Source organism: Strongylocentrotus purpuratus, unplaced genomic scaffold (genome assembly GCF_000002235.5).
Source record: "Strongylocentrotus purpuratus isolate Spur 01 unplaced genomic scaffold, Spur_5.0 spur5_scaffold_4, whole genome shotgun sequence".
NCBI lineage: Eukaryota > Metazoa > Echinodermata > Echinoidea > Camarodonta > Strongylocentrotidae > Strongylocentrotus > Strongylocentrotus purpuratus.
In genome coordinates, this window is record NW_022145610.1 from 3,781,962 (window position 1) to 3,808,545 (window position 26,584).

The window sequence follows — 26,584 nt, forward strand, 5'->3', positions numbered from 1 at the left end:
TTACTACCACTACTAATGTTACTACTTGTATTGCTACTGCTACTTCAAATCGACAAACATTTGGCCAATTGCTGGAACTCTGTCTCTTATAACTTATTAACTTGTTTACTTGTTGATTAATGAAGGACGATATTTGTATTTTACTCTTCGACATGGTTCATTACTTCTGTTCAACGTGGAAATGACCTGTACCTTTAGTTACCTTTCCGCACACATTCACTCTTTGGGCCAAACCCCATATTATAGATATAAAACATGTATTTTCTCCTTGAGAGTTACAAGCTCAGTAATAGTAGTAGTTGTTGTTGTTGTTGTTGTTGTACGGTAGGAGGAGGAGGCGATGAAGTGTAGTCGTCGTTGTATTAAAGAAATATTAGTCATTGTAATAGCAGTAGTAGGAGGAGGAATAATCGCCGTCGTCGACGTCCTCGTCGTCGTCGTCGTAGTAGCAGTAGTAGTAGTAGTAGTAGTGGTCGTAGCACAAGTTGGAGTATGTCTATGCAATATGTATAACAGTAGTAGCGATATATTTGTCAAAGAAGAGGCTTCCTTCATTATATGAGAGCAAAAAAGTAGGACCCGAAACTTAAGAGAAACTTAAGATCAATTTAGATATTTTGTTTGGTTCGTGTGGGTCCGTGTGTTTGTTGGTTGTTGTTCTTTTGATCCTAGAGGGGCGTTAACTCATATATTAGGGACTTTTAAATTTGCGTGGACTGATACGTGTGACGCCCATTCAAGGCAGTGCATTAAAAGGACGTCGATCGTAGCATAGACCTATTGTCTTCGTGCGAATCTAAAAGTCCCTAGTGTTACAAAGTTAGCACACCTCTGGCTCTGCATGCATAAACATGACAAATCTCAAGTCTCGTACTTAACATTGATCATAGTCCAAATTTGTGGAATGTTTCTCCTTTTGTATGCTTGGGAAGGATTTTCAACTATTTATTTTTTGTTTTGAAACTTCTTGTGTAACTACTTGTATTTTAATGAAAACCCAAACTTGGCGATTTTTATAACTTGATTTGATTTACATCATTTGAGGAGGCGGGTTGGCTCAGTCGGTAAAGCGTCTGTCTGTCGAACCAAAGATCTTGGGTTGGAGTCCAACCCAGGCGGATGACTGAAGCCTTAGTTATGAGTTGACGTGCTCCGTATCTGTTTCATAGACGCAGGCTTGGTTACAGTGGAAACACACTTTTCCCTCGGATAGGATGATAAATGGGGGACATGTGTAGAGAAGACTCACCACATTTGCATGTTAAGAACCCACTGAACTATTCGTTGAAGAGCAGGGGAATACCCCGGTGTACTGGTCCACCTAGCCTCCCCCCCCCCCCCTCCCCACGGGAAGAGACACCCTTCCAGATACAGGAAACGCCAAATATTTATGATATTTATTGTTTTGTAAAAGAGACTGAATCAACTGATATTTGCTGAAACCCACAATCTTTCTGACAACAAGTCACCTTGAAAATTGTTGATCAGACAATCATTTGGACATATTATATATTGTATCTACATGTATCTTCTAGCCCACATAATGGCAAAATACCCTAGCAATTTTATCACCAAAAAGACCTTCCTTGGAGCAAGTAGGGTTTTCTTTTCATGGTACATAACGATCAACATAAATTCCTTTTGATTACCTATTTTGCTGCCTCCGCACTGTTCACTAAGTTCAAATATTTCACCTTTTTTGTTCAATTTTACACGAACCGAAAAATATTTGACCCCAATGAATAATATTCAATACCCCTCTCTCTATCAAACATCAAATCCCTCAACCCTTACACAGAAGATAATATTAGATAGGATCTTAACAATAGCTTCACGCCGAATTGCCTTGATTCAGTGAAAGAAGAACAAAAAAATGGTATTGAATAAACGTCGACCGCAGCTGACGATGGAGCTTTTGCAAGTATCTAGGAGTTGAGCTATGATTGGTGTAATATTCAGTCGCGACGGAGACTCGACCAATCAAAGACCGTTGCGCGGAACGTATAGGGAGAAACTAGAAGAGGGTGCGGCAGAAGGGTAGCAATACAGGTGTGTCTCAATACATGTACTCCGCGGTCTGCCCTGCATTCGGTGATTAGTCGTACGCCAAGTACAATTGCCTGTTTTTCGGTATATTTTCCTCTGATCTGTGGAGAAGGCATCAAAGAGAAGGCATAAAAATGCAGTATTTGAAGATTGCCCTGGCAGTTGTGGCCTGTCTGTTAGGCGGAGTTTCAGCCCAACTTGATGGTAAGTGTCAATTTAAACATCACTTAGCTTCCTAGCATATCATGATCTCCCTTTCCTTTAATAGACAGGAGATGGGAGAAGGTTTTGGTAAACTGTAAGTGAACCTAGATCATCAAGGCTGCTGTGTCCGACCGTTTGGGAGGGAGGGGGGGGGGGAACAAAATATTGACAATCTTACAAAATACAACAAGAAAAGGACTATGAAGTTAAAGGTGTGTATAAGCAAATAGAAGGAACGAATACAGATTGTAGTAGATTCCACGCAGTTAGGCTTGAAGCACATGTCATCCATTTACTTGACTCCCGATTTAGGGTTTAGGGCTCTAATCTACAAGTTAAACCGTGTCTATACTTGATCGTGATTATTGGCAGTTGTCTCTCTCGACCCAGGAATTAAATGAATGTCCTACATATATCTTGTCATAATATAAAAACTTGTTGAGCTTTACTAAAACGAATGATGATGATGATGATGATGATGACGACGACGATGATGATGATGATGAAGATGATGATGATGATGATGATGAAGATGATGTCGATGATGACGAGTGATGACGATTACTACAAAAGGACTATCATTGATTTTAACAGTAGTAGTAGGCCTAATAGTACTACATGTAGTTGAAGGAGGAGGAGGAGGAGGAGTAGTAAAGGAAGTGTGGTGGTAATTGTGCATTATTTATGTAAGTATAGGCCTAGTTAGTACAATACAAAATAATCGCGATTTGCATATAATATTTTTAAGTATTGATAAATTATTCTGGAATCAGAAGATAATCCCAAATGAGTGTACATCAATGTTCAAAGCTTAACGTTCGAAGACAGATTTACCCACTCTTCGTCTTAACAAAGATCTATTTCATCAACGTATTTGAAAGAGGGCAAGGGGGCAATTTCCCTCCTGACAGACTTCCAAACATGCAACAAAAGGCAGGAAAAAATGCGTTTTTAGGTAATCATTTGTTAGGATCTGACTCTTTCCATCCATCATATTCAGATTTCCTTCTTAAAAGCAGAAAAAGGTCTATATAATGGGGGATGTAATATAACCCAGCCCCCCCCCCCCCCCCCCTCACCTCCGTAACGCAAACCATAGCCCTTGAACAAGTTGTTTCATTGAATGTTCAGATATTTTGCCCGTCCTGAGCAGGGTTGGCTATTCCGCGGGAAATACATGTACGGAGGGGGAGGGGGTACTGGGACATGCTCGTACGTGTACAATTGAAACTGTATAATGTGAAAATAAAACACAGCAATTCTGATTATATTCCATGTAATATATTTTACTGTTTCGTGCTTGTTTGAAGTTTGTGGGTTTCCTACAGCTTAGATTTAAAAAAAAAAACATCTTATTCATGATATAAAGACATAGATTAAAGACATGCTGGATCACCTTCTGTTGCTTGCTTCCCCATGTGCTGTCAATCCCATGGCAGCACATGAGTGACAAACTATATAATACAAAACAAATATTAATCGAAGTATTCTAAGTCAGCTGACATTTGGATATGAATTCTGGTGAAGTACAAACATGTGAATGGCCAGGCTTCTTTGACAATATTGGGAAAAACAGGTGACCATACATGTATGACCTAATTGATCAGGCAATGCTTGATAAATTATATTAATCTGTATTGCATGTATATAACTTAACCTATAAAAAACATATTTTCATAGACATTGGCAATGTGAAAAAAAGTTTTTTTTAATGAATTCTATTTTGTGGAATCTTACAATCCTACAAGTGATGCAGACAATTGTGATAAAAGACAATTCCTGTACTTAAAAGATAGTACTGTTTAGTTCAAAATAGTACTTGAATATTTATAGAGTGTGTACACTATATAATTTTATTATAAGAATTTCGGTTAAGTCAAACATTTGTTGAGATTTTAATGTAATTTGCTTGAATTGAAAAATAAAAATTGTTTTTCCCACTGCCCTTTTCAACTGTGGTACTTGCCAATACATAGCCTGAAGGCCATACCGTGTCCATTCATCATTTCAAGCTGTGGTATAACCCTTAAATCAAATCACCTTTTCATTGCGTTTTGGGTTTTTTAAATGATTCTAGCTCAATAATGTAAACATCCTAAGGTTTTTTATTAATTAAAATACAATTTTTTGAGTATTTCTCGTTTTGCCAAAAATTTGCTAGGCGGTATTTGGCGCCTGGTATTAACCGGCCAACCCTGCTTCTCAGGTCAAGGTCTGGATTCGTCAGTTGTCACTGAACAAACTGTTAATGAGTCAATGAGACGATCAAGTGAGAATCCGCCATTGATTGTGTGGTAATCTGCTCTTTAAAGCGAAACCACTATCTAGAAAATCATTCATTAGAATTGGAAAATAATAGTCTGCATAAAAAAAAAAATCATATCAATCCGACCATGAAAAGTAAACAGAGGGTGACATAAAAGAGCAAACCAACGAAACGTTTCAGTTGAGCAAAGAACAACCAACCAAAATGGAAGGCAGAGAAAGAATCCATTTGGCGAAAACAAGCGGAATGCCATGATGACGAATTGGAACTCTAAAACAATAAGCCTATCCAATTCTAAATAAATGAAATAACATGGTCGCTTTAGAATAATCAGGAAGGCACAATTTTAGAGGAAAAAAAAGGTTCTCGAAATCGCACGTTTGAACCTTTAATAAGTGTTTTCAAGTGTCAGTAAATAACTATAATGGGGCTTCTTGAATAGCGTACGTGCCAATCACGCCGCGCCGACATGTGACAGGCTCCTAGCGCTCCAACTTATAATACCTTGGGGGTGTTTCACTAGTTCCTGGTATTGGTTTCTCAAGGGACATATAAATTATGGTCACAAATCTACAGAATTTACTCGTTTTTTGATAGTTCATTATTGAAAGGAAAAATATTATCTAAAGATCATAATTGAGAGACCAATAATGAGAGCAACCAATGGCATGAACGGCCTGCCAAATTCAAGTCCAAATTAAAGTCGATCTTAGTCTTTGAGAAACACTCCCCTGGGTCAAAGCTGGAGGCCAAATATGTTGCACCCTGGCATATCGGGTACCCAATTATACCTGGGTAAAGAAAGTCTTACGTGCCGGGCTGGGATTCGAACCCTCAACCCTTGGATTGAAAGTCAAGTGAATGAACCACTATACCTTGACACTTTTAAACAAATGCAAAATGGTTCTCCGTTCGATAATGTTTTTTTAAGAACCTCAATATTCATAACCCACCCCCGGCTTGTTAGGTGATACGTACGTAGACGTATCACCTTTTGATTTCGTCAAGATTTTTATTTATTTATTTATTTATTTATTTATTTATTATTATTCTTCCTCGAATTTGTTCGCAGGATATCTCAAGACTGAATGAAGCCATCGTTATGAATCTTTCAATGATGATAGATCTTAGTCTAACTTAGAACTGCGTGAATTTTCAAAGACTCAAAGTTATCGTGACGTCATCCAGGCGCCATTTTGTGAAAATCAACTAATGATCATATCTTTATAACGAATAGTAATTTTTCATTCATATTTATCATGATTAAGATCAATATCCGTCCGGTCAAGTTGAGGTCAATAAACGTGCGTAAATGCGCGCGTGCGCGCTCGTCCGCGCGTTTACGCCCGCGCAAAAATTAAAAATACTCTAAATCATCCCAAATTTTTTTTGCATACGTTTCAGGCCATATAAAGCATTTGGTAAAAAAAATACGCACACGCGCATGCGCGCGCGTTTTCGCGCGTACTGGCATTTTGCAACATAGAATCGCCGATTTTTTTCTGTCATCATATTTGGTACATTTTTCCAAGCATTTTGATAATTTGTTCACCTTTTATTAACGCAAGGAGCGTCCGTCAAAGTTGACAGCACGCGCGGATTTGCGTTATCTTTATCCACAATACATGGGCAAAAACATGCCTATATAAAATTCATTGTAACTCTTTAGAATAGATAGAAACTCCTAATATTTTGTCATATTTGGATAGATTATGAGTCGGAGATATGATTTCATGTCTCATTTGATCCTCAATTAACTCATGACGTCATCATAACGGCCTCCAAACTGAAAATTTTAATTTGCATATTATGACGTCAGCATATTTTTTGAAAATTTATTGTATCTCTGTAAATATGGATCAATTTTCTTTTTAATTTTGATATGTTCTAGCTGAGACAATTTTCTACAAATGTAATATTCACAATTTTTATTTTTGACAAAAGTATCATGGTGTATTTTTGCGATTTAAGGAGGCATGTCAATTTTTCGCATTTTGCGTGTATTCTCTATGGGACATGACTTTTTCTCAAAACTGGATTCTACACTCCTGTCTTTCGCGAGCAAAATCTCCGTTGTTTTAGCTTTGTTTTCGCTGAGCTTCGGATATGTTGTAGCTGAGACAATGAGCTATCAAAAGTGTTGCCTTTATTTTTCGATTAGATGCCGGGATCATGCTCATATTTCACTTGCAAAGTAGGATTTCTGAATTCCATTCCTGTTTACGTGTAATCGCTATGGGAGATGTTTTGGTATATCGGTAACGCACTTGACTTCCAACCTCGAGATCCCTGGTTCGAGTCCGGGTGTCTCCAACACTTTTTTTTTCACTTTTTTTTCCTTTTGACCTTCACTGTACCATCTCCTTTGATTATTTAAACACGTAGATTTGCAAATAATGTCATAAATAACCCTTTTTACTTTATTATTACCCTATTTTCACTTAATCCATTACTTTTTGCGTGTAATCCCTATGGGAGATGACTTTTTCTCAAATCTGGAGTCTACATTCCTGTCTTTTGCGAGCAATATCGCCGTTATTTCTGCTTGGATTTTGTTGATTTTTGAGTATGTTATAGCTGAGACTATATGCTATCTAAATCAACCCTCATTTTTTCAATAAGATGTCATGATCGCGCTCATGATCATGATCATGATCATCACGATCATCATTATCATAATGATGCTAATCATTTATCAATTACATTTTCATTTCTTTGAATAAGATAAAATCGTCAAAAGGTGTTCTTCATGATGTAAATTAGAGTCAAATGTGTAACTGGTTACTGCACAGGGTCAAAGGTCATATATTGTTTCAATCTATCTTCCCTAGATCTATGATGATCAAGGAGACACAATTTAATCTTGACATATGAATAGATCATAATGGGAGAAGCATATGAATGGGAGAAGCAAAATAATATATCGTGTAATGCATTATTCGTTATGTAAACCATTATCATACGTATCACCTAATTCGTCTAAGTGACGAATTAAAGTCTAGTTTTCTATTTATTCTCTTGAAAGCATGCAAAATTTAGTTCTAAATTAGGAGCAATGTTTTTTTTTCAAGATGAATTCTTCACGTTAAAATAGCATTGTCACAAAACAGATTTAGAATTTTGTTAGCACAAAAATGAAGACTTATCTAATTCTGATAATGTGACCACAGTGGTGGTTAACAGAAAATCCAAATATTTTAAGCTTCTAATGCCAATATAATCGGACACTGGCATGTTCAAATATTGGTACATAAATACGAGTTCAAGGTGAATTCAATATGTCATATTTATTTTTGTCAATATTTGATTGACTGGGCTGGACTTGCTGACGTTGTTCACCCAACGGTTTGAGTAGGTATGAATTGATTACTGAAACGGTTGCGTTATTTTCTTCAGTGACTTATACAAAAGCAGGGACACAAACGGTATGCCTACAAAACCTCCAGTGGCCTTTGACCCAAAGGAAATCTGCTATAGTTTAGTACGCACATGAATACTCAAAAATAAAATTCTTAAACTGTTTTTCCCCCGCAGAATAAAAGAAAACAGAGGAAGAAACATCATGTGACCCTGACCGATTGAGAAAATTATAGCCATGTTGTTTAGTAGATCGAATAGCGACGTTCCAAATCACTATGATTATCATATCATTGTAGGACCTTAAATTGTTAAAATATGGATGCCAGATGGTATGCTGACTTTATAGAAGTGTTGTTTTGTCATAGAAATATTCCTAATATTAATGCCTAAAGCAATTTCTAAATAGTGATTGAGGCCTTTAAGTGTCAGTTGAAAAAGGAAGAGATTGTAAGAAAGCTATTTAAATATGGCTCTATTGCATAAGAAGTTGCGTTTAAACTAACCTGCGACCTGTTTCTTTAAAGCATATCTGCACTAGTTTGGCCAGGAGGGATTAGACCTCCCTGCGTGGTCACTGACAGGTGGTTGTTTGTTATAACTATAGAGGGCATAAGTAGCTACAAGTAGTCCAGTCCCGCTTTGAACTTTGTTATCAATAACATCTGCTCTAGATCTATGACAAATCTGCTCGTATCCAACGAAATGTAAGAATTTCAGTAGCTCATAATAAAAATGTTATCCCCGACTTTAGCGTCATAAGAATATTGTAAATGGTATGGTGGGGATGTCAGACACCATTCCCCCCAAAGAGCAAATCCTGTCTAAAAGAATCATCGCCATTTGTGTTCAGTTCAAAGTAGCATTTTTTCTTCCATATACTATTTTTTCATATGAAACTAAAATAATAAGGATAAGGACATACACAATATTAAGAGTATGTTGACAGTTTAAACTGAAGGAGGAAGTAGTATCAGTATTTTTTTCCCGTTTCATAAAAAGACAATATGAATGTATAAAAACCCAAAGAAAGCGGGTGGATTGTCCGTATTCAGCCGCATCAGGCATAACTCGGCTGGTCTTCCTGCCGTGGTTCAGGAAGAAGGTGTAAATGGATAGGCTTGTGTTGGGTACGCCTTATATAGCTACATCAAAGAAGAGCTCCATTTCATGAGCTGACAACCACTGATAGAAGAAGTCCTTACCATTTCAGATTTGCAACCAGCCATCATAAATGTGTCGACAGCAATATTACGGGTATTAAGCTTCCTTCAGACATGAAGCGGTAAAACCGCGGCGGTTATTTATGGTGGCGCAAAGTGTAATACGTGCCACCTTCAAACGTCGTCTGTTTCTAATGCCTAGGTCACATTTGCCGCGGCGGCCGTGCGGTCTAAAATATCTACGGCCAATAGCAATTAAAGAACCGCCGCAGCATTCCCACGGTCACATACGGTAGCGGTCACTTATGTTAGGGTAGCCGCACTGCGTATTTTGAATTTGAATTTGCCGTTGAAGTAATGACGCACGGTCGCCTTAGGGCTTCCCTGTGGCGGCCGTAGCTTTTTGACAAAAATACTAAGGCAGACGCAAGGTAGCCACTAGGTGCCCGCAAGGCGGCTGAAGGGGGACCATACGGCGACCATGCGGCCAGACTGATGCTACCGCTTCACCCCTCGAGTATATAAAACGCAAGGCTACCGCACGCCCGACGTACGGTTGCCGTAAAACCGTTCTACGGCATGGCTACGACGTGTTTAATCGCTAAGGCGAACATAGAAATGAAAAGAGTTATAACTCCGCGTTATAATCCCACGGCGACCCGTACGGCCTGTAAAGATAAGGGATACGCCTTAAGGTGATCCTGAGGCCACCGCAAGTATCTCTCGATTTCGGGGCCGTACGGCCGCATATCCTAGCCGTAGAGCAAATGTGACATAGGCATTATAAACACAGAGCTCAGTAATACGCACAGGACTTTTGTTGCGTGCAGTTGCCATTCATTTACATGTTAAAAAGACATACAACTGCGGCGGCTTGCGGCGGTTTACTGCGTCATAATGTAAACGTGCGTTTAGACATATACTAGTGATTAGTTTAGTGATTACTTAGCTTTCAAATTACACGAATATATTCTTTTTTTTCTGTTCACTACATTACTCGTAAAGACTTCATTGTGTTTACGGCTCAATAATTTCAAATCCTAATAGGACTTTGCTGGCAGTAGGTACTATGAACTGCCTTTGGCACAGCAACTTCGTCAAAAGATCCTTTCATAATTCAGGCTTAAATAATGTAAGCGACACAGCCTCCTGTTATCCATTGCGGAATCATCATATTGATGAGAAATTGACCCAATCTGGATGAACGAATGAAAATTGCATGCACTGCACACAGAAAAACTTGTATTGGCTCGACTGTTTCTTCCATCCAAACGCCTCAGTTTTAGTGTGTCATAGTTTGAATACGTACGATGGCATTTGAAGAGCAGTTCTTTTCAGGGGGGGGGGGGTTCTAATACGACTTTCCTTCAAAATGACATTACAAAAAAGAGAAAGCTCACAATTTAAAAAAAAAATCGTTACCACAGTTCATCATCAACTAGGTCTTTGAGTCATAGCTGAGCGTTTGTGACCCTGTTGATGATGGTTCTCCAGAGTATTTTGTCTTGAGCTATACGATGGCCTGATAGAGACGAATGATAGCCCTGTTAACTCTCTGATTTCATCAGTCCATCTATCTAAACTTCTGTGTTCCTTGCCTCCTTTGGCTTTCAGTACACCCTTGTTTAATGATTATTTCAATACTGTCATCATTCTCTACATAATAAGGCCAAAGTACCACAATTCTTCCGTCTCTTTAACCTTATTCTCGTGATCTACTAAATTTTCTCTTACTTCTTTGTATGACAGGATGCAATCCCGATCCATGTGAGAGGGGGACGTGTGAAGCTTCGATTGACCAATACATATGCCAGTGCCCAGAAACGAGTGCGCCATTTTATTACGGCCCTGACTGCAACATACTGACGGGAGGTAAGTACCCAGTGGTCAAAACCAATTTTAAGTTCCTGGACTTCCCATCCTCTCTCTCTCTTTTTTTTTTCTCTCTTTCTCCATCTTTCTATATTTCCTGCTCTTTCCCTTTCTTCACTATATCTCTCTGTCTCTTATCCTTTCTTTCTCTTTTTCTTACTTTCCTTCCATCTCCCCTCCTCTCCCTCTTTCCTCTATCTCTCTCTCTCTCTCTCCCTTTCCCTCTTTAACCTCTTTTCTCTACATATTTTCCTTCGTATTTTTGCTTTTGGTTTACATTTGGTACAAAATTTAGGATAAACATGTGACATAATACGTGTACTTATACTTATGTAAATGTTACTGTTTTACATTGTACTCTCGTTTGTAAAATGCAATGTATATCCATGTGCAATTCAGTATATGTAACTGCGATGCATGATTCAATAAACACCATACCATACCATAGTAACGCGTAAATACATACATGTTTCAATGGGATGTCCAAGAAGTTAGACTTATGACGGTTTCTAGAAACGGCCCTTATCCTTTGTACTACTGTACTGCACTTGAGTAGAACAAACACGTTTAGTGCCAAATATTACAACCCACAGATATGAATACTCACTACATGATCACGAAAATTATATAATAATAATGAATCTGCGCAAAAAGGGTGCATTCTATCTCATACCGAAGAGGAACTGTTCTTTTTCAAAAGGGGGAACAAAAGCTGTTCATGAAGCATTTCTATTACTTTGGGTTATTATTTTCACTGTTTAATTTCTTTATTGCCCACATTTAGCTGTTTTGGCTCCTTAACTTTTGATTTAAAGCCCTCGGGATAATTATACCAGATTCATGCGTAAAATGAGAAAAAAATATGTATCTACTTTGATTAATATCTACTTTGTATTTGTTTTAATCATTCAGTTCTCTCGAGATCTATGAAATTTAATGATGAAGGTGATTTATCAAATGACAAGGATCCTCGTTACCATTTTATAGAACAAGTAATACATGAAATATGTTCGGGTGTTCATATAATAAGGGAGTTTACAGATACAATCTGCGCATGGGCAGATAAAGGTCATTTGTACCAAAAAGGTAAAACTCACAGAGATGAATATTGGATATGCGCGCATGAAAGTTATGTAATATTATTCAAGAATGCACCAACGGTACATTCTATGATACGCAGGTGGAAGTATTCTTTTCAAGAGGGCAAACAAAAGGTATTCATGAAGCACATCTAGGACTTTGGCAGTTATTATTCTAATATACTCAAAGTGGAACTTCTCCATGTGTAAAAGATCTGTGGATATTTGGGGTCATTTGTACCATGTGCTATCTGTAAACTCCCTTATACTTGTACCTTCGAAACAGTCGAAATCCCCCTCCCTGCCATTGCCTCGGGTGTCGAACTGTTTGTATTACTAGCACCCTCACGGGTTTTTTTTTAATTTTTATATCATGCTATTTTATCATCGAGGTAGTAGTAAAAACATTTTTCTATCATTCTACAGCTGTTATTTGTCCCGGTGGCCACATCTACGAGACAAACCAGGTACGGACATATAACAACCTCCCCCATCGGGCTAACTGTTTTTACCTCGTCGCTATCCCCAACGCTGCTTACATCGAAATCGAGTTCCTCAGCTTCGACGTCGAAACAGCCAAAGACGAGGTGGTTATCGGTTCTGGTCCGACGGTTGATGAATCCAGGACAAACATCGCCGACATCGAAATCCTTGACAATAGCAGATCCCCGATCAACAATCCGGATTTTCCCAATAACATCGTAACCATCAGCGGATCACGAGCATGGATAAGTGTCAATACTGACAAAAATGTTATGAGCCCTGGTTACTCGTTCAGAGTTTTGGCAGGTTAGTTGGTCTTTTTTTCCTTCCAATCAGTCATTTGATCTGGGCCCTATTTTATAAAACGTTTTGTCAATAGAAAGTGTCATATTTCAATATCAGATTTTCTCACAGCCAATCAATTACAATGATTTTAGTAGCTAATAATTATATTATAATTTTCGTTATATCAGGTTTTATGATACGGGGTTCCCAGGCTGCTAACCACCACCACTATTACTACTACTACTACTACTACTACTACTACTACTACTACTGCTGCTGCTGCTGCTACTACTGCTACTATTACTACTACTACTATTACTCCTATTACTCCTATTAATCCCACTACTACTTCTACTTCTACTACTTCTACTACAGCTACTATTACTGCTACAACTACTACTATACTACTACTACTAATACTATATTTCTACTACTACTACTACTACTACGACTACTACTACTCTTCGAATAATAATAATGATAATAATATTACTACTACTACTACTACTACTACTATCGATACGATATTGATACGATTGATCATGATAATAATGATAATAATATTAATTGATACGGCTGCCATTATCTCCATTTTTTCTCATAGAAACCTTGGATTGCGTGTTGGAACCCTGTCAAAATGGTGGCACTTGTATTGACTTGACGAACGCCTTTGAATGCAATTGCCCTGCCGGATATACTGGCGATCTTTGTGAAATTAGTATGTACCGCTAACACAACACATTAGTGTTTATTAACACCGTACGAACAATCCTCTCAATAGGGACTTTTAGATTTGTGTGGACTAATATGTGTGACGTCCATTCAAGGCAGTGCATTACAAGGACGTCGATCGTAGCAATCCACGTTGTCGTTCGACAAATCTAAAAGTCTCTAATACCTCAGTCACATCAACGAGACCGAAACCAAAGCGAAACCAGACTGAGTCAAAACTGAACAGAAGTTTTCATTACCCACATGCATTCAGTTCGGTCGGTTTCGTTCCTCTTTGGTAGTGTGACTGACGTATTGGGAAAGTTCAATAGCCTTGTCCAGTACATTTTGAATTGTGCGAACCTTACAATGACGCAGTAACAATTTAAAACAGCCTGTTAGGTTTTTGATCAGTATACTTAATCACATTTGAATACTTTTTTTATTAATACCACAGAAAGGATGGATGCTAGCATTCTGACATAGTGCTAGCCTCCGCCGCATGTACATATAATGCACATTCTCTATGGAAATTTATGGCACGAAAAATTATAGTATTTTCTTTACAAAGCGAATGGGTAAGGTGATTAAAACTATATGTATAGGTCACAGACTTTCCAATTTGCGTTCGGCCGATTACACCTTTGAAATTCGATAACCAAGTTATTTGTTATCGGATTTTTATCAGACTTTCACTAATCCGTATCTTTTAGTTTCTACTCGTAACAAACCAACTCAATATCAGGTACGAATTCCCGTTTTAAGCCCCTTTTTTCTAGTTTCGATTGATTTATCATTCTTTCTCAATAGTTATTCATGATCTCATATCCCACAGAGCTTGATTTCTGCAACAGCAACCCGTGTGTGAATGGAGGCACTTGTACGGCAGACAACTTCGGGTACACGTGTGACTGTGTGGCCGGATGGACCGACGTGAACTGCCAAACTAGTAGGTCCTTCTTGTCCGTCGGTGTCCAGGCATTTCCTGCGGCAACCATTGCTCTGGGGTTCTGGCTTTTTATATTTCGTCATAACTATACTCTAGAAACTAAAATGTCAGATCACCATTTAAAGCCTATCTGCTCTAGTTTGGCCAGGAAGGATTAGAGCTCCCTGCATGGTCACTGACAGGTGGTTATCTAATCAAATCAGCTCTCAATTAACATAAGGAAAAAAGGGGACCATGGGAGACCAATGGTCACGGATTAGGCATTGTTTGCTATATAGAGGGCGCAATTAGCTACAAGTAGTGCAATGGGGCTTTAAAAGAGCCGGAAAGTGACAACTTTTTCAAAATGTCAGATTAATAATTTTAACATGCTAGATTCAATCTTAATAGTAATGGATCCAGAATGTTCAAAGTGTTAATCATCAATTCCGAAAAGGTGGGCACTCCATGGCCCCTATTAATGGTAATTTATCATTTGAGTTTATAGAGTGATTTTTTCAGAGGCTGGCCCGACATAGTAACAACTGATATTTATTTATAAAACGTGAAGTCCTTCCATACATATGCCATTGTGCTTACCAGATTTATGGGTTTGGCAGAGAAACATTAATACGTTGAATGCATGGATAAACTAGTTTATTCTGTTTATTTTAACATGGTTAATGTAACAGTTAAGGCTAGGTATCGTGGTGAAAAAAACTCACTATAACCATTGCCTCATCATTTATCAAGAAAGTCAGTCTGTTTAATTCCCGATCCTTGTTTAATTTTTATATGACTAATTTTAATCTTTTTTTTTGTTCAGATATCAACGAGTGTCTGAGTATGCCCTGCCTTAATGGAGCCACCTGTATTGACGGAATTAATCAATGGTCGTGTCAGTGTGCATCACAGTATACCGGAGAAACTTGCCAGATCTGTAAGTATTCAAACTTGTACATGATGAAGCTCCTGTAAACACTGACATTAGAAAGTCTAATTCAGGAAAATAGAAACAGAAAAGAAGTAACATATTTACAAATGTCCAAGGAGCAATACAATTCATTGTAAAGAAAGAAAGAGAAGAAGAAGAAGAAGAAAATGAAGAAGAAAGAGAAGAAGAAGAAGAAGAAGAAGAAGAAAGAGAAGAAGAAGAAGAAAATGAAGAAGAAAGAGAAGAAGAAGAAGAAGAAAATGAAGAAGAAAGAGAAGAAGAAGAAGAAGAAGAAGGAGAAGGAGAAGTAGGAGAAGAAGAAGAAGAAGAAGAAGAAGAAGGAGAAGGAGAAGAAGAAGGAGAAGGAGAAGAAAAAGAAGGAGAAGAAGAAGAGGTAGAAGAAGGACATCAATGAAAAACAAGATAATGGCATGACATTGTACAACATGAAGAGTCTACAGGACCAGTTGAGCGCTCTATCATGACATCGATGTTAATACATACTTACTTGATATTGAAATGGGCAAGATATTAGTGAAAAGAGTGGCAACAAAAGTGAGTTAACCCCCATGTACCCTTTCGCGTCGTCTGAGAAGACCGTCAGCCCACGAGACCGACATTTACAAAATAGTAACGAAACGACAACCTAAGAGGCCGACAATGTCGACGATGTCTAGGAGTAGTTTTCCTCGAAGTAGTTGTCGGGGAGGTAGTGTCCGTAGTGTGGATTTTGGTTGTTTTTATCATAGATTTGCTTTCAATTTTATGTTTGCATGAGGGCTTTTTGTCTTTCCATTTTAGCCCTGGACCCATGTGGAAGTTCGCCATGTTATAACGGAGCAACGTGTACCAACGCTGGGTTGGATTACGTATGTGAATGCGCCCCAGGTTTCGCCGGAGTGAATTGCGAAATAGGTACGTACAAGAATAAACCAGTTACGCTTGGATTCCCATCATCGGCATCAGTAGAATTCTTTTTTTTTCATTAAAAATAACACAAATATGTGACTTAGGGGATTCATACGTGTTGTTGTCATTGTATAATGTTGATCCTTCATAAATTTTGTGATGATTGGAAAACTCTGCTAAAAAGTATAACATTATTTGAACATCTTAAAATATTCTGTCTTTGTGTCTTTCTGTTTCTTTCCTTTTTGTCTCTGCCTCTCTCTCTCTCTCTCCCTCTCTCTCTCATTATTTCTATACTTCTACCCTCTCTGCATGTATCTCTTCCTCGTTCACTTCCCCTCTCTATTCCCTCTCACTCTCTCTATTTCTCTCTATCTCTCTCTATCTCTCTCTCTCTCTCTCTATCCCTCTCTTTCTTTCCCATTTCTCTCTCTCTCTCTCTCTCTCTCTGTCCCATCTTCTCTTTCTCCCCTCTCTCGCTCTCCCTCTCTTTCTCACAATCTTTCTGCAGATATTAACGAGTGTACCAGTCTTCCTTGTCAGAATGGAGCTACTTGTATCAATGGAATTGCCCTGTATACCTGTCAATGCCGACAAGGTTTCTCTGGAATCAACTGCGAAGAAGGTTTGTTCTTTATATCTATGTCAACTACATTTCTTATGTACACCCCTTCAATCTTTGAGCAGCAGAGCATGTCACATTCAATTCGATCCAGCTCCTTCTCGTCTTACTCCCAAATCCCGAAAACAGACTGGCTTAAAATCATTCAAATCCGTTGCCCCACGCCCTGCATTTATAAGAAATAGTACGGACTTGGATTCTTCAAAAACATCTAAAAACATTCCGCTACAATTCTTCTTAACTAGTTTATAGACCAAGGGACAGCTTCTCGTATCATTATTTCGCAAAATGTAACTCTCAACTGAAATAGGGTCCATAATTTCGAAAGTGAATTGGTTCATCATTCTGAAAGTTCGTAATTCCGAGAAAAAAAATACAGGGTTCTGTTACAATAATGGAATTATGAACTTTTAATTTTGGGGGAATTACGCGCCCATTTCATTCTCAGGACTAAGTACTCAATTTCATTTTCAATATTACCAATCTTTGGTATGGTCGGAATAACAAAATTACGTAGTAATGCTCTTTCAAAATGACAGACCTCTAGAAATATGAACCTTCGGAATCAATTTTTTTAAAGTATCCTTTCGACTGATTTCAATTCTCTTAAATGATTTCAAACAGTTGGATTCTGTGATCTTGAGGGTGAATGGTACAACGAATGCAACGACCGTGTAACTGTCACTCTTACCTCAACGGGTATGATACTCGGTCACTACTCCAGCAACATTGGCCTTCTTACTGGCTATATGGGTAAGTTAGAAGGATTTGGGAATATTCTAGATTGAATACTACCTAATACCCAGTTGATTTGTTTGGTTGATTTGACTGATTGATTGATTGATTGATTGACAATCAGTCCCGTTTCGTTTGGTTTGATACTCAGTGAATACATTGGTCTCTATACTGGTACGTTAGCAAAATTTTAGAATATTCAAGGTTGAATGCAATGTGAGAGGTCCCTATCACTTTTGTATATTGGATCTGATGAAGAATATGTATACGATAGCCCTAAATATCATGGTTATTTATTATTCAATATAACTCACATATCCCTGGTGCAACATAAGTTTTAAAACATTTGTGAAATATTGCATGTAAATTTCTTCAAAATTTCTGTTTGAAACAAGATGTCTGAAAAACCAATTGTTTTTTTTTAGTATTAGGAGTGCCAATATAAGTACTTCTTTTTCTCGCAACATTATTTACTTATCCAGAGTAATGAAACCCTTATGAAAAACAAACAATGCTATGAGAGGCCTTAAACCGGAATGTACATTTATTTTGGGCAGTCCCCAGGCATTGGTTGTTTTTGTTGTTGTTGTTGTTTCTTATCATTAGTAGTAGTTGTAGTATTCATCTGTGTATGCTCCCATTGTCTATTTATGTTATCGTTTGAAGTTGTGTTCCTGGAAATGAAATTACTATGAAATGAGTTGAAAATATCAATTTCATCGTTAAGAAGACAGAGATCGATAAAAACAAAAAATTATGCTTTCATATTCCAGCCCCGAATGTGATGGTGGGATATGCCGACCAGGCCTGTGACTTTCCTTCCTTCGGGTTCGTCGTGACTACTGACAACGGCAAGTCTACGAGCAGTTGGTCTGGACAGTGTCACCTATGTGGTGGAGAAGAGGTTCTCTACACTACCTGGACCAACACTCAACGGGTCTCAACCTGCGTCGATATCAAGAAGGCTACAAGGTAAGAAAAGTTCATATTGAAAAATACAGATTGTAAACACTTTCGAGAAATCAATTTAATAATATAATTCATGGCTGTTTATAAACGGCTCATATCGTAACAAAGTAACTAGCATTCAAAGCATATTGGGTCTCCATTTTCTACCTGGGCGGAGAGTAGCATGACTTGTCTAGAAAAACACAACATACAGTTCTTATACCTCATTATATTGCCCGTAGAAATCACATTTAGATTTCGACTGTACTACATTTTTCGCATGTTTCAATTACTGATGTGCAAACTATTTGAATGTATGAGTTGATTCTTCGAAAATCTTTTCGATCGCGTCACCAAGTAATTTGTGACTAGCCACCGTCACCATTGGCGTATCCCGGGCTATGCCGTATGATAAAATCCCTACTGCATTTTTCATTAAAATACGATTCAATTTAATACGATTTTGAATAAATTTCAATTTTATCTTGCAATAATATAAATTTCAAATCGCTCTTTCTACAAAAAGTCTTTATCTCAAATAGAAAAGCATATTTATTCGATAAATCAATTGGCAAAGGTCTTAGGAATTTTCGGTAACAATTTTTTTGTCTGCAAGTTGAACCACAAAATTGGCTAAGTACGCAGAGTGATTCCAATGTGATGTTGATGTTTTAGATTTTCGTGCGCAAGAAACGATATTCTAAAATATTTTCATGTTACAGCAGGCGTATGATCTGATCCTATAATGGTTGTATTCATCAGAAAAAACGTAAAATACCTTGTAACACTAAATAAATCTTGGTAAAATCGTTTCCCCATAAGTTTCTGTTTATCATTTCTTTATCTTAAAAAACGTGAAATAGCTATGAAGGATCGAATTACATAGTCTCCCACCATAGTGGTGTCGGTAGTAAGAAGTTAGATATTTTTGCAGAGGGAAATTGTATTTGCTTTCTTACTTCATTTGTATGTATTCAATTCTGAATTGAAGTACATGTATACTTACATGTAGTATATTATGTGCTTTTTCAGGATCGCTTGCGTATACGCAAGCGATCCTGAAAAAGCACATAATATATATATATTATATCACTAGTATGTTAACTTGATATATACATATCTAGAAATTAAGTGTACATGTATAAAAAGGAGAAACTTATTTCAAACAGAACTGGAGCGCTACGATGAGCAAAACTTTTACGCCTCGTGAGCGCTCCCATTTAAATACAAGGAAAATCACTTGTTACGATTATCGCATTTTATAATTCCATGAATGTGATTTCAAGACTTCTCCATATCCGTGCTTTTTCACCATCACATCCACATATTTGCTTTGTATAACCTTGTTGTGTGTGTTTGTTTACTTGTTTGTTTTGTTTACACAGTATCGGGCAAGACCGATGGACTCGCTACAAACAGAGCCAGGCTCCTCGTGAGGGCATCTAGTCCAGGAACAGGACCAATTATTAATTCACAGTTTTTGTTAGCCCACGTATAAACAACCTTTAAGCAAGGTCCTCTTGGTTAATTACCCTCGAACTTTCATCAAAGGTTCAAAACATTCCCGCTATCTTCCTACAAAAGATACATCGTAAAATGCACGTTCTTCATTTGTCCGTACGTCTGATATATATTGGTCTGCTAAACATTTCTTTTATCAAAGAAAAACAATATTACTCGATGCCTGTATACGATTCCTCAAGGGCGAAAATTCTGAATTTTTCGCAATTGTATAGATGTTTCACAGAATCATTTACATACATTTATATGTATGTTATTTGTTGGATGTGGACTTTTGATAGGCAAATAAGAGGGATAAGCAACCAAGAGGACATCACTCAAAGTTTTTTTCTTTATATGTATGCCTCTGTGGTGCTCGGTAAGGAAGAGAAGGATGTATGGTGACCCGGTCGGGGAAAGGGTGGTTATCAATTGTCATCCATGTCATCCATCTTGTAAATAAAACTCTTTCCAAACAAATTGCAGCTCTCACGTTACTTTTTAGACATTAAACATTTCCCTGCAAACATTGATGGCATTCATTCGCCTTAGAGCAATTGGTTAAATATTTAAATTCTGGTGCTGCCCTAAAATCTCAGAAACCTATTTTCAATTATGATGACCCTTTCTACATGGCGTCATTTATGCACTGCTTTTTAAGAGTGCGACCATTCTCGTTGGTTCAAATAATCCAGAGTATTGTGTTTCTGTAAACACTTAATAAAACATTTTTTTTTACTCAGTCTGTTCGCTATTTGTATTTACTTTTAAAGGGGAAATGGGTATCTTGAACAGAAATCAATTCTAATAAACTAAAGTAGAATCCTGTCTTTTATTAATGCCTTTCGTAGATCTTGATGAGAAAATGGTTATATATTTTTTGTGGTATGTGGTGATTATTAATATTTGAAATTTAATTCGGAGAATCAAAAAAGAATATTTCAGAGAACTTTTCATAATAATTTCATTGCAACTCTTAGAAATAATTATTGCACCTGAAAAGCTTTACTGGATATAATTCTAAAAGATTTGATGAGTTTAAAGTTATTTTTTTAATACTTTTTGGTTTCATCGGGTATACATGTACATGATTCATGAAGCGTATCTTTACAATCAGTGTTTGTCTTCGTCCATCTTTTCATCTTTCTTCTTTCTCTCTCTCTCTCTCTCTCTCTCCCTGTATGTGTGTGTGTGTCTCTCTCTGTCTCTCTGCCCCCTCTATTTCTCTCTCTCTCTTACTGTGCATATCAGGCTTATGTCAATTTCCTTTAAGTAAGTCTTTTATTATCAAGTATACAGTATATGTCTTCTAAATGTCTTCTTTAGAAACAAAATATATACATGTTTTCTATTCCAGGTTTGTGCAGGGTCTGTTAGGTCATATGACCTTATAGAAAGGAAACAGTACTATTTTACATGAACGTCTAGAAAATAAACGTCTTTCATAGCTACGGGAAATATTCGAAATAAAGAAATTTAATTTTCTCATTTTCAAGACTATGTTAAGTTATGAATTTATTGTATTTTAATCGTTTCTGATGTCGGGAAATGCACCTGATCTAATGTGTTATGCGGAGGGGGGGGGGGGGGGGATAGGGTCATGTGTCTCCCTATCAATTGAGGAGAGAGAAAAAGAAAGAGAGAGAGAGAGTGTGTGTGTGTGTGTGTGTGAGAGAGAGAGTGTAAGTGTGTGTGTGAGAGAGAGAGAGTGAGAGAGAGAGTGAGAGAGAGAGAGAGTATGTGTGAGGAAGTTAATATGTCGAGAAGAAGACACGATTCCGTTTTATATTGCAAGCTGTCTCAAATAATAATATTTATGGCAAGCAAATTGCCCCCACCCCCCCCCCCCCGTGGCGACACTCGTTTGCAGTTTAACCTATCAAACTAAACTTTAAAACTTTATTGCAATCGAATTTTGCCGCTAAAAGCCTGTAGCCCCGTGTTCTACTAATTCAATTTAATCCTATAGTATGGTGGCCCTGAAGGGACATCGCGAATAGACTAAATCGTGAAAAATATGCGATAAAATTCACGATATCGTCAATTTTATCGCTTATTTTTCACGAAGAAATTCACGAAATTGACGATATCGTGAACTTTATCGTGAACTTTTCACGATGAAATTGACGATATCGTGAATTTTATCGTGAAAAGTTCACGATATAAAGTTCACGATATCGTCAATTTTATCGTGTACTCTATCGTGTACTCTATCGTGTACTCTCCTGACGGGCGCTTCGTAAACAAAACCAGCCCTAGCTGGGGGAGACAGAGAGAAGGAAAAAAGGGAAAGGGAAAGAGAAGATAAAAGGAAAGAAAGAATAATAAGAAGAAAAGAGGGAAACGGGGGGGGGGGGCGAAGGGCTCTTGCCTCCTCCTCACCCCCCCCCCTCCCCGCCAAAAAATAAATCAGAGAGAGAGAGAGAGAAGGGAAAGGGAAAGGGAAAGAGAAGATAAAAGGAAAGAAAGAAGAGGAAGAAGAAGAAAAGAGGAAAACGGGGAAAAGGCGAAGGACTCTTGCCCCCCCCCCGCCAAAAAATAAATCAGAGAGAGAGAGAGAAGGGAAAGGGAAAGGGAAAGAGAAGATAAAAGGAAAGAAAGAAGAGGAAGAAGAAGAAAAGAGGGAAACGGGGGCAAAGGGCTTTGCCTCGTCCCCCCGCCCCCCGCCAAAAAATAAATAAGAGAGAGAGAGAGAAGGAAAGGGAAAGAGAAGAAAGAAAGAGAAAAACGAAAAAGAGGGAGAAAAGAAAGGAAAAGAAAGAAAAGGAAGGAGGCAAGAGCCCTTCGCCCCTGTTTCCCTCTTTTCTTATTCTTTTTCCTCTTCTTTCTTTCCTTTTATATTTTCTTTCCCTCTCCCTTCTCTTTCCCTTTATGGCGGGAGGGGGGAGGGGGAGGTAAGAGCCTTTCGCCCTTCCCCCGTTTCCCTCTTTCCGTCTTCTTCTTCTTTCTTTCCTTTTATATTTTCTTTCCCTTTCCCTTTCCCTTCTCTCTATCTCTCTCTCTCTCTCTCTCCTATTTATTTGTTGGCGCGGGAGGGGGGGGGGGAGGAGGCAAGAGCCCCTCTTTTCTTCTTATTCTTCTTCCTTTCCTTTTTTATTCTCTTTCCCTTTCCCTTCTCTCTCTCTCTCTCTCTTATTTATTTTTTGGGCGGGGGGATGCAAGAGCCCTTCGCCCCCGTTTCCCTCTTTTCTTCTTCTTCTTCCTCTTCTTTCTTTCCTTTTATCTTCTCTTTCCCTTTCCCTTTCCCTTCTCTCTCTATCTCTTATTTATTTTTTTGGCGGGGGGTGGGGAGGGAGGAGGCAAGAGCCCTTCGCCCTTCCCCCGTTTCCCTCTTTCCTTCTTATTCCTCTTCTTTCTTTCCTTTTATATTTTCTTTCCCTTTCCCTTCTCTCTCTTATTTATTTTTGGCGGGGGGGGGGGGGGGGAGGCAAGAGCCCTTCGCCCTTCCCCTGTTTCCCTCTTATTCCTCTTCTTTCTTTCCCTTTCCCTCTCTCTCTCTCTCTCTCTCTCTCTCTCTTATTTATTTTTTTGGCGGGGGGGGGGGGGGGGGAGGTAAGAGCCTTTCGCCCTTCCCCCGTTTCCCTCTTTCCTTCTTCCTCTTCTTTATTTCCTTTTATATTTTCTTTCCCTTTCCCTTTCCCTTCTCTCTCTCCTTATTTATTTTTTGACGGGGGGGGGGGTGAGGAGGAGGCAAGAGCCATTCGCCCCCCCCGTTTCCCTCTTTTCTTCTTCTTATTCTTTCTTTCCTTTTATCTTCTCTTTCCCTTTCCCTTTTTTCCTTCTCTCTGTCTCCCCCAGCTAGGGCTGGTTTTGTTTACGTAGCGCCCGTCAGGAGAGTACACGATAGAGTACACGATAGAGTACACGATAAAATTGACGATATCGTGAACTTTATATCATGAACTTTTCACGATAAAATTCACGATATCGTCAATTTCATCGTGAAAAGTTCACGATAAAGTTCACGATATCGTCAAGTTCGTGAATTTCTTCGTGAAAAATATGCGATAAAATTGACGATATCGTGAATTTTATCGCATATTTTTCACGATTTTAGTCTATTCGCGATGTCCCTTCAGGGCCACCATACTATAGGACTTACTTCGCTATTGAAAATTCAACTTCAAATTTGAAAGAATACAACCACATTACTTACACTTGAAGGTTAATTCTTGGAAAAATTAATGTAAATAAATATCTTGACTTGTCATAGTGGCCACCTCTCTTTTATGATACACAGGTAAAAGTAGGCCTATTCTGTTCAAGAGGGGATACGAAAGGTATTCATGAACCAGCGCAATCACTTTGTCAGTGATTATTCTAAATTGTCCAATGTGGGACATCTGAGTGTTTTTTTTTATTATTTTTTTATTTCTGCATTTTTCAACATATAATAATAGAAAGTAATATACAAACTAGGTGCATATATATATTAACAACAAAAGTTCAAAGACATATATAACCGTATAATATATATCAATTTAATAACTTTTTAGATTTGAGGAGGCGCAATAGCTCAGTTGATAGAGCATTGGACTCGTAATTCGCCGACATGGGTTCGATGGATAGATATTTACATATTAAAGATTAGAATTTTACTGAATACATTTTTTAATCAACATAATCACTTCGTATTTTCGTCATTTTCTTTTTCTTTTTCCCATAGGGAGGGGGAGGGATAATATTCTTTATTCATCCTTATTATTCATAGAGAATATATAGATATAGAAGAAATAAAGAGTAAGAAAAAGAATGATGTGAGGAAATGAGAAAGGGTTTGAGGGAGGAGCCAATTTGCCTGGATATATTTATTTATTTATTTACCATTTTTAACTGTAGTCGTCCAAAGCATTAATACCAAAAAATATATTTCTGATAAAAATATGTTTTACGTAGATCCCCTTGAACATTAAAAAAAAACGTTAACAACTTGATTTTCTTTTTGAAATAGTATATAAACGAGAATACGGATACTTTAGAAAATTCATATATTTCCATTGCCATGCGTAATCGATAACGGAGAAAGTCAAAAGCCGTTGTCAACTCGATAAAGCAGCAATCAACACTTGTAAATATCATTAATGATGTTCATTGGGAGGTTCAATTTAAGAGAGAAAGAGAAAGAGAGAGAGGGAGATATTTTTATAGAGAGAGAGAGATGAGAGAGGGGCAAAGAGCGGGACAGAAGAAAAAATGTATGTCATGTATTTCACTATAATAATTGTATTTACACTAGGGCTTCAGGCAGAGTCGTCTCCGATATCAAATGACAATATTTAATACTTATACAGTCGCCTATGGCCTTTGTGATTAGAAATCTGTACACAAAAGTTATAACGGGGGATAGTTCTTATACATGTGATTTTTTCAACGCTACCACATTTGACAAATTGACACAATTGCTGGTTTGTCAGGAGTGCTGATTAGTACAAACATTCCGCAAAATTTTCCCAATAGGTCTAACCTCTTCATTGTGAAAGGCGACGAGAAAGTAACATGAATACAAAAAAACACACAGAAGAGATGGACAAGAAAGACGTAGAAAGAGAGAATAAGTGAGATTAAAGTTGAATCTACTTTGGGATAATAAGCATATCGTGCGACTGGAGCGACCTGCTGTTGACTTAAGCATTTTAACAAGAGAGTTTTAAGGCGCTATGTAGATCCGCGAAAGATTATCTTTCAAACTATATATTGGTAACACACTCTAAATTGTCAGTGACACCTGTTTGTGCGCACGTGAGTGGGTGTACACGGGCATGCAAATGAAGGGGGGGGGAAGGGGGTTGCCGTATTTGATAAACATGATGATACCTCAGTGATGAATGCACACAAGCCTGAATATTGTAAAATATACCCCTCCCATCCTTACTTCTATCAATGAAGATATTTATTATGTAATAAAAAACAATGCAAAGATGTTAAAATAATTTCACGATTATCTCGCATTGGATATAGATATATCTATCACCCGAGGTGTTAGGAAATGTAAAATTATGAGAATAAAAGGAAAACAATAAAGAGTGCGTGCCCCCTAATCGACATTCAGTAAATAAAAAAGGAAAGACGGAGAGGGAGAGTCAAGCATCATCCTCTACTCAATTGGTAGCCGCCAAATAAGATCGGTGCCATCCGCTGGTGTCAGCACCACTCCCCCATTTCTTGGCATGCAACGCCCACACAGCGCCATTGCATTTGAAGACCTCTTGAAAGTTTATTGTTGAATCTAAAAATGAAACTTATACATTCGTTTGCTCGTAATCAAATACACCACTCCAATATAAATGAAATAAAATCCATCAGACCATACAGTAAAACTGGACACGGACAGATGGACAAAGAGCAGAAGCATCGATTACTGAGCCAAAGTTATAAGGGACGGTAGCGTAAACGTGTCATGCTCTAAAAGAAGTACATAAGAACACCTGTGGTTTGTTAAACACTGCACCTTGAAATCAAACGCGTATGTCAATTCCGGATTGTATACCTTTTCGGACCTACCTTGAAGAATTCAAATGTAGAAAATGTATAAAATGAGAGCT

At 37.9% G+C, this 26,584-nt stretch overlaps 1 protein-coding gene across 1 annotated transcript; it reads left to right on the top strand.

Annotated features, from left to right (window-relative positions):
- The first annotated feature begins 2,045 nt into the window (after window positions 1–2,045).
- On the top strand, window positions 2,046–21,530 carry LOC582465 (fibropellin-1). Its single transcript, XM_011682418.2, has 11 exons — window positions 2,046–2,250; window positions 10,786–10,908; window positions 12,414–12,776; window positions 13,360–13,473; window positions 14,302–14,415; window positions 15,221–15,334; window positions 16,130–16,243; window positions 16,749–16,862; window positions 17,484–17,612; window positions 18,368–18,566; window positions 19,928–21,530. Exons 1-11 carry the CDS (start codon window positions 2,181–2,183, stop codon window positions 19,986–19,988), a joined length of 1,515 nt encoding a protein of 504 aa, XP_011680720.2. The 5' UTR covers window positions 2,046–2,180; the 3' UTR covers window positions 19,989–21,530.
- The last annotated feature ends 5,054 nt before the right edge of the window (window positions 21,531–26,584 follow it).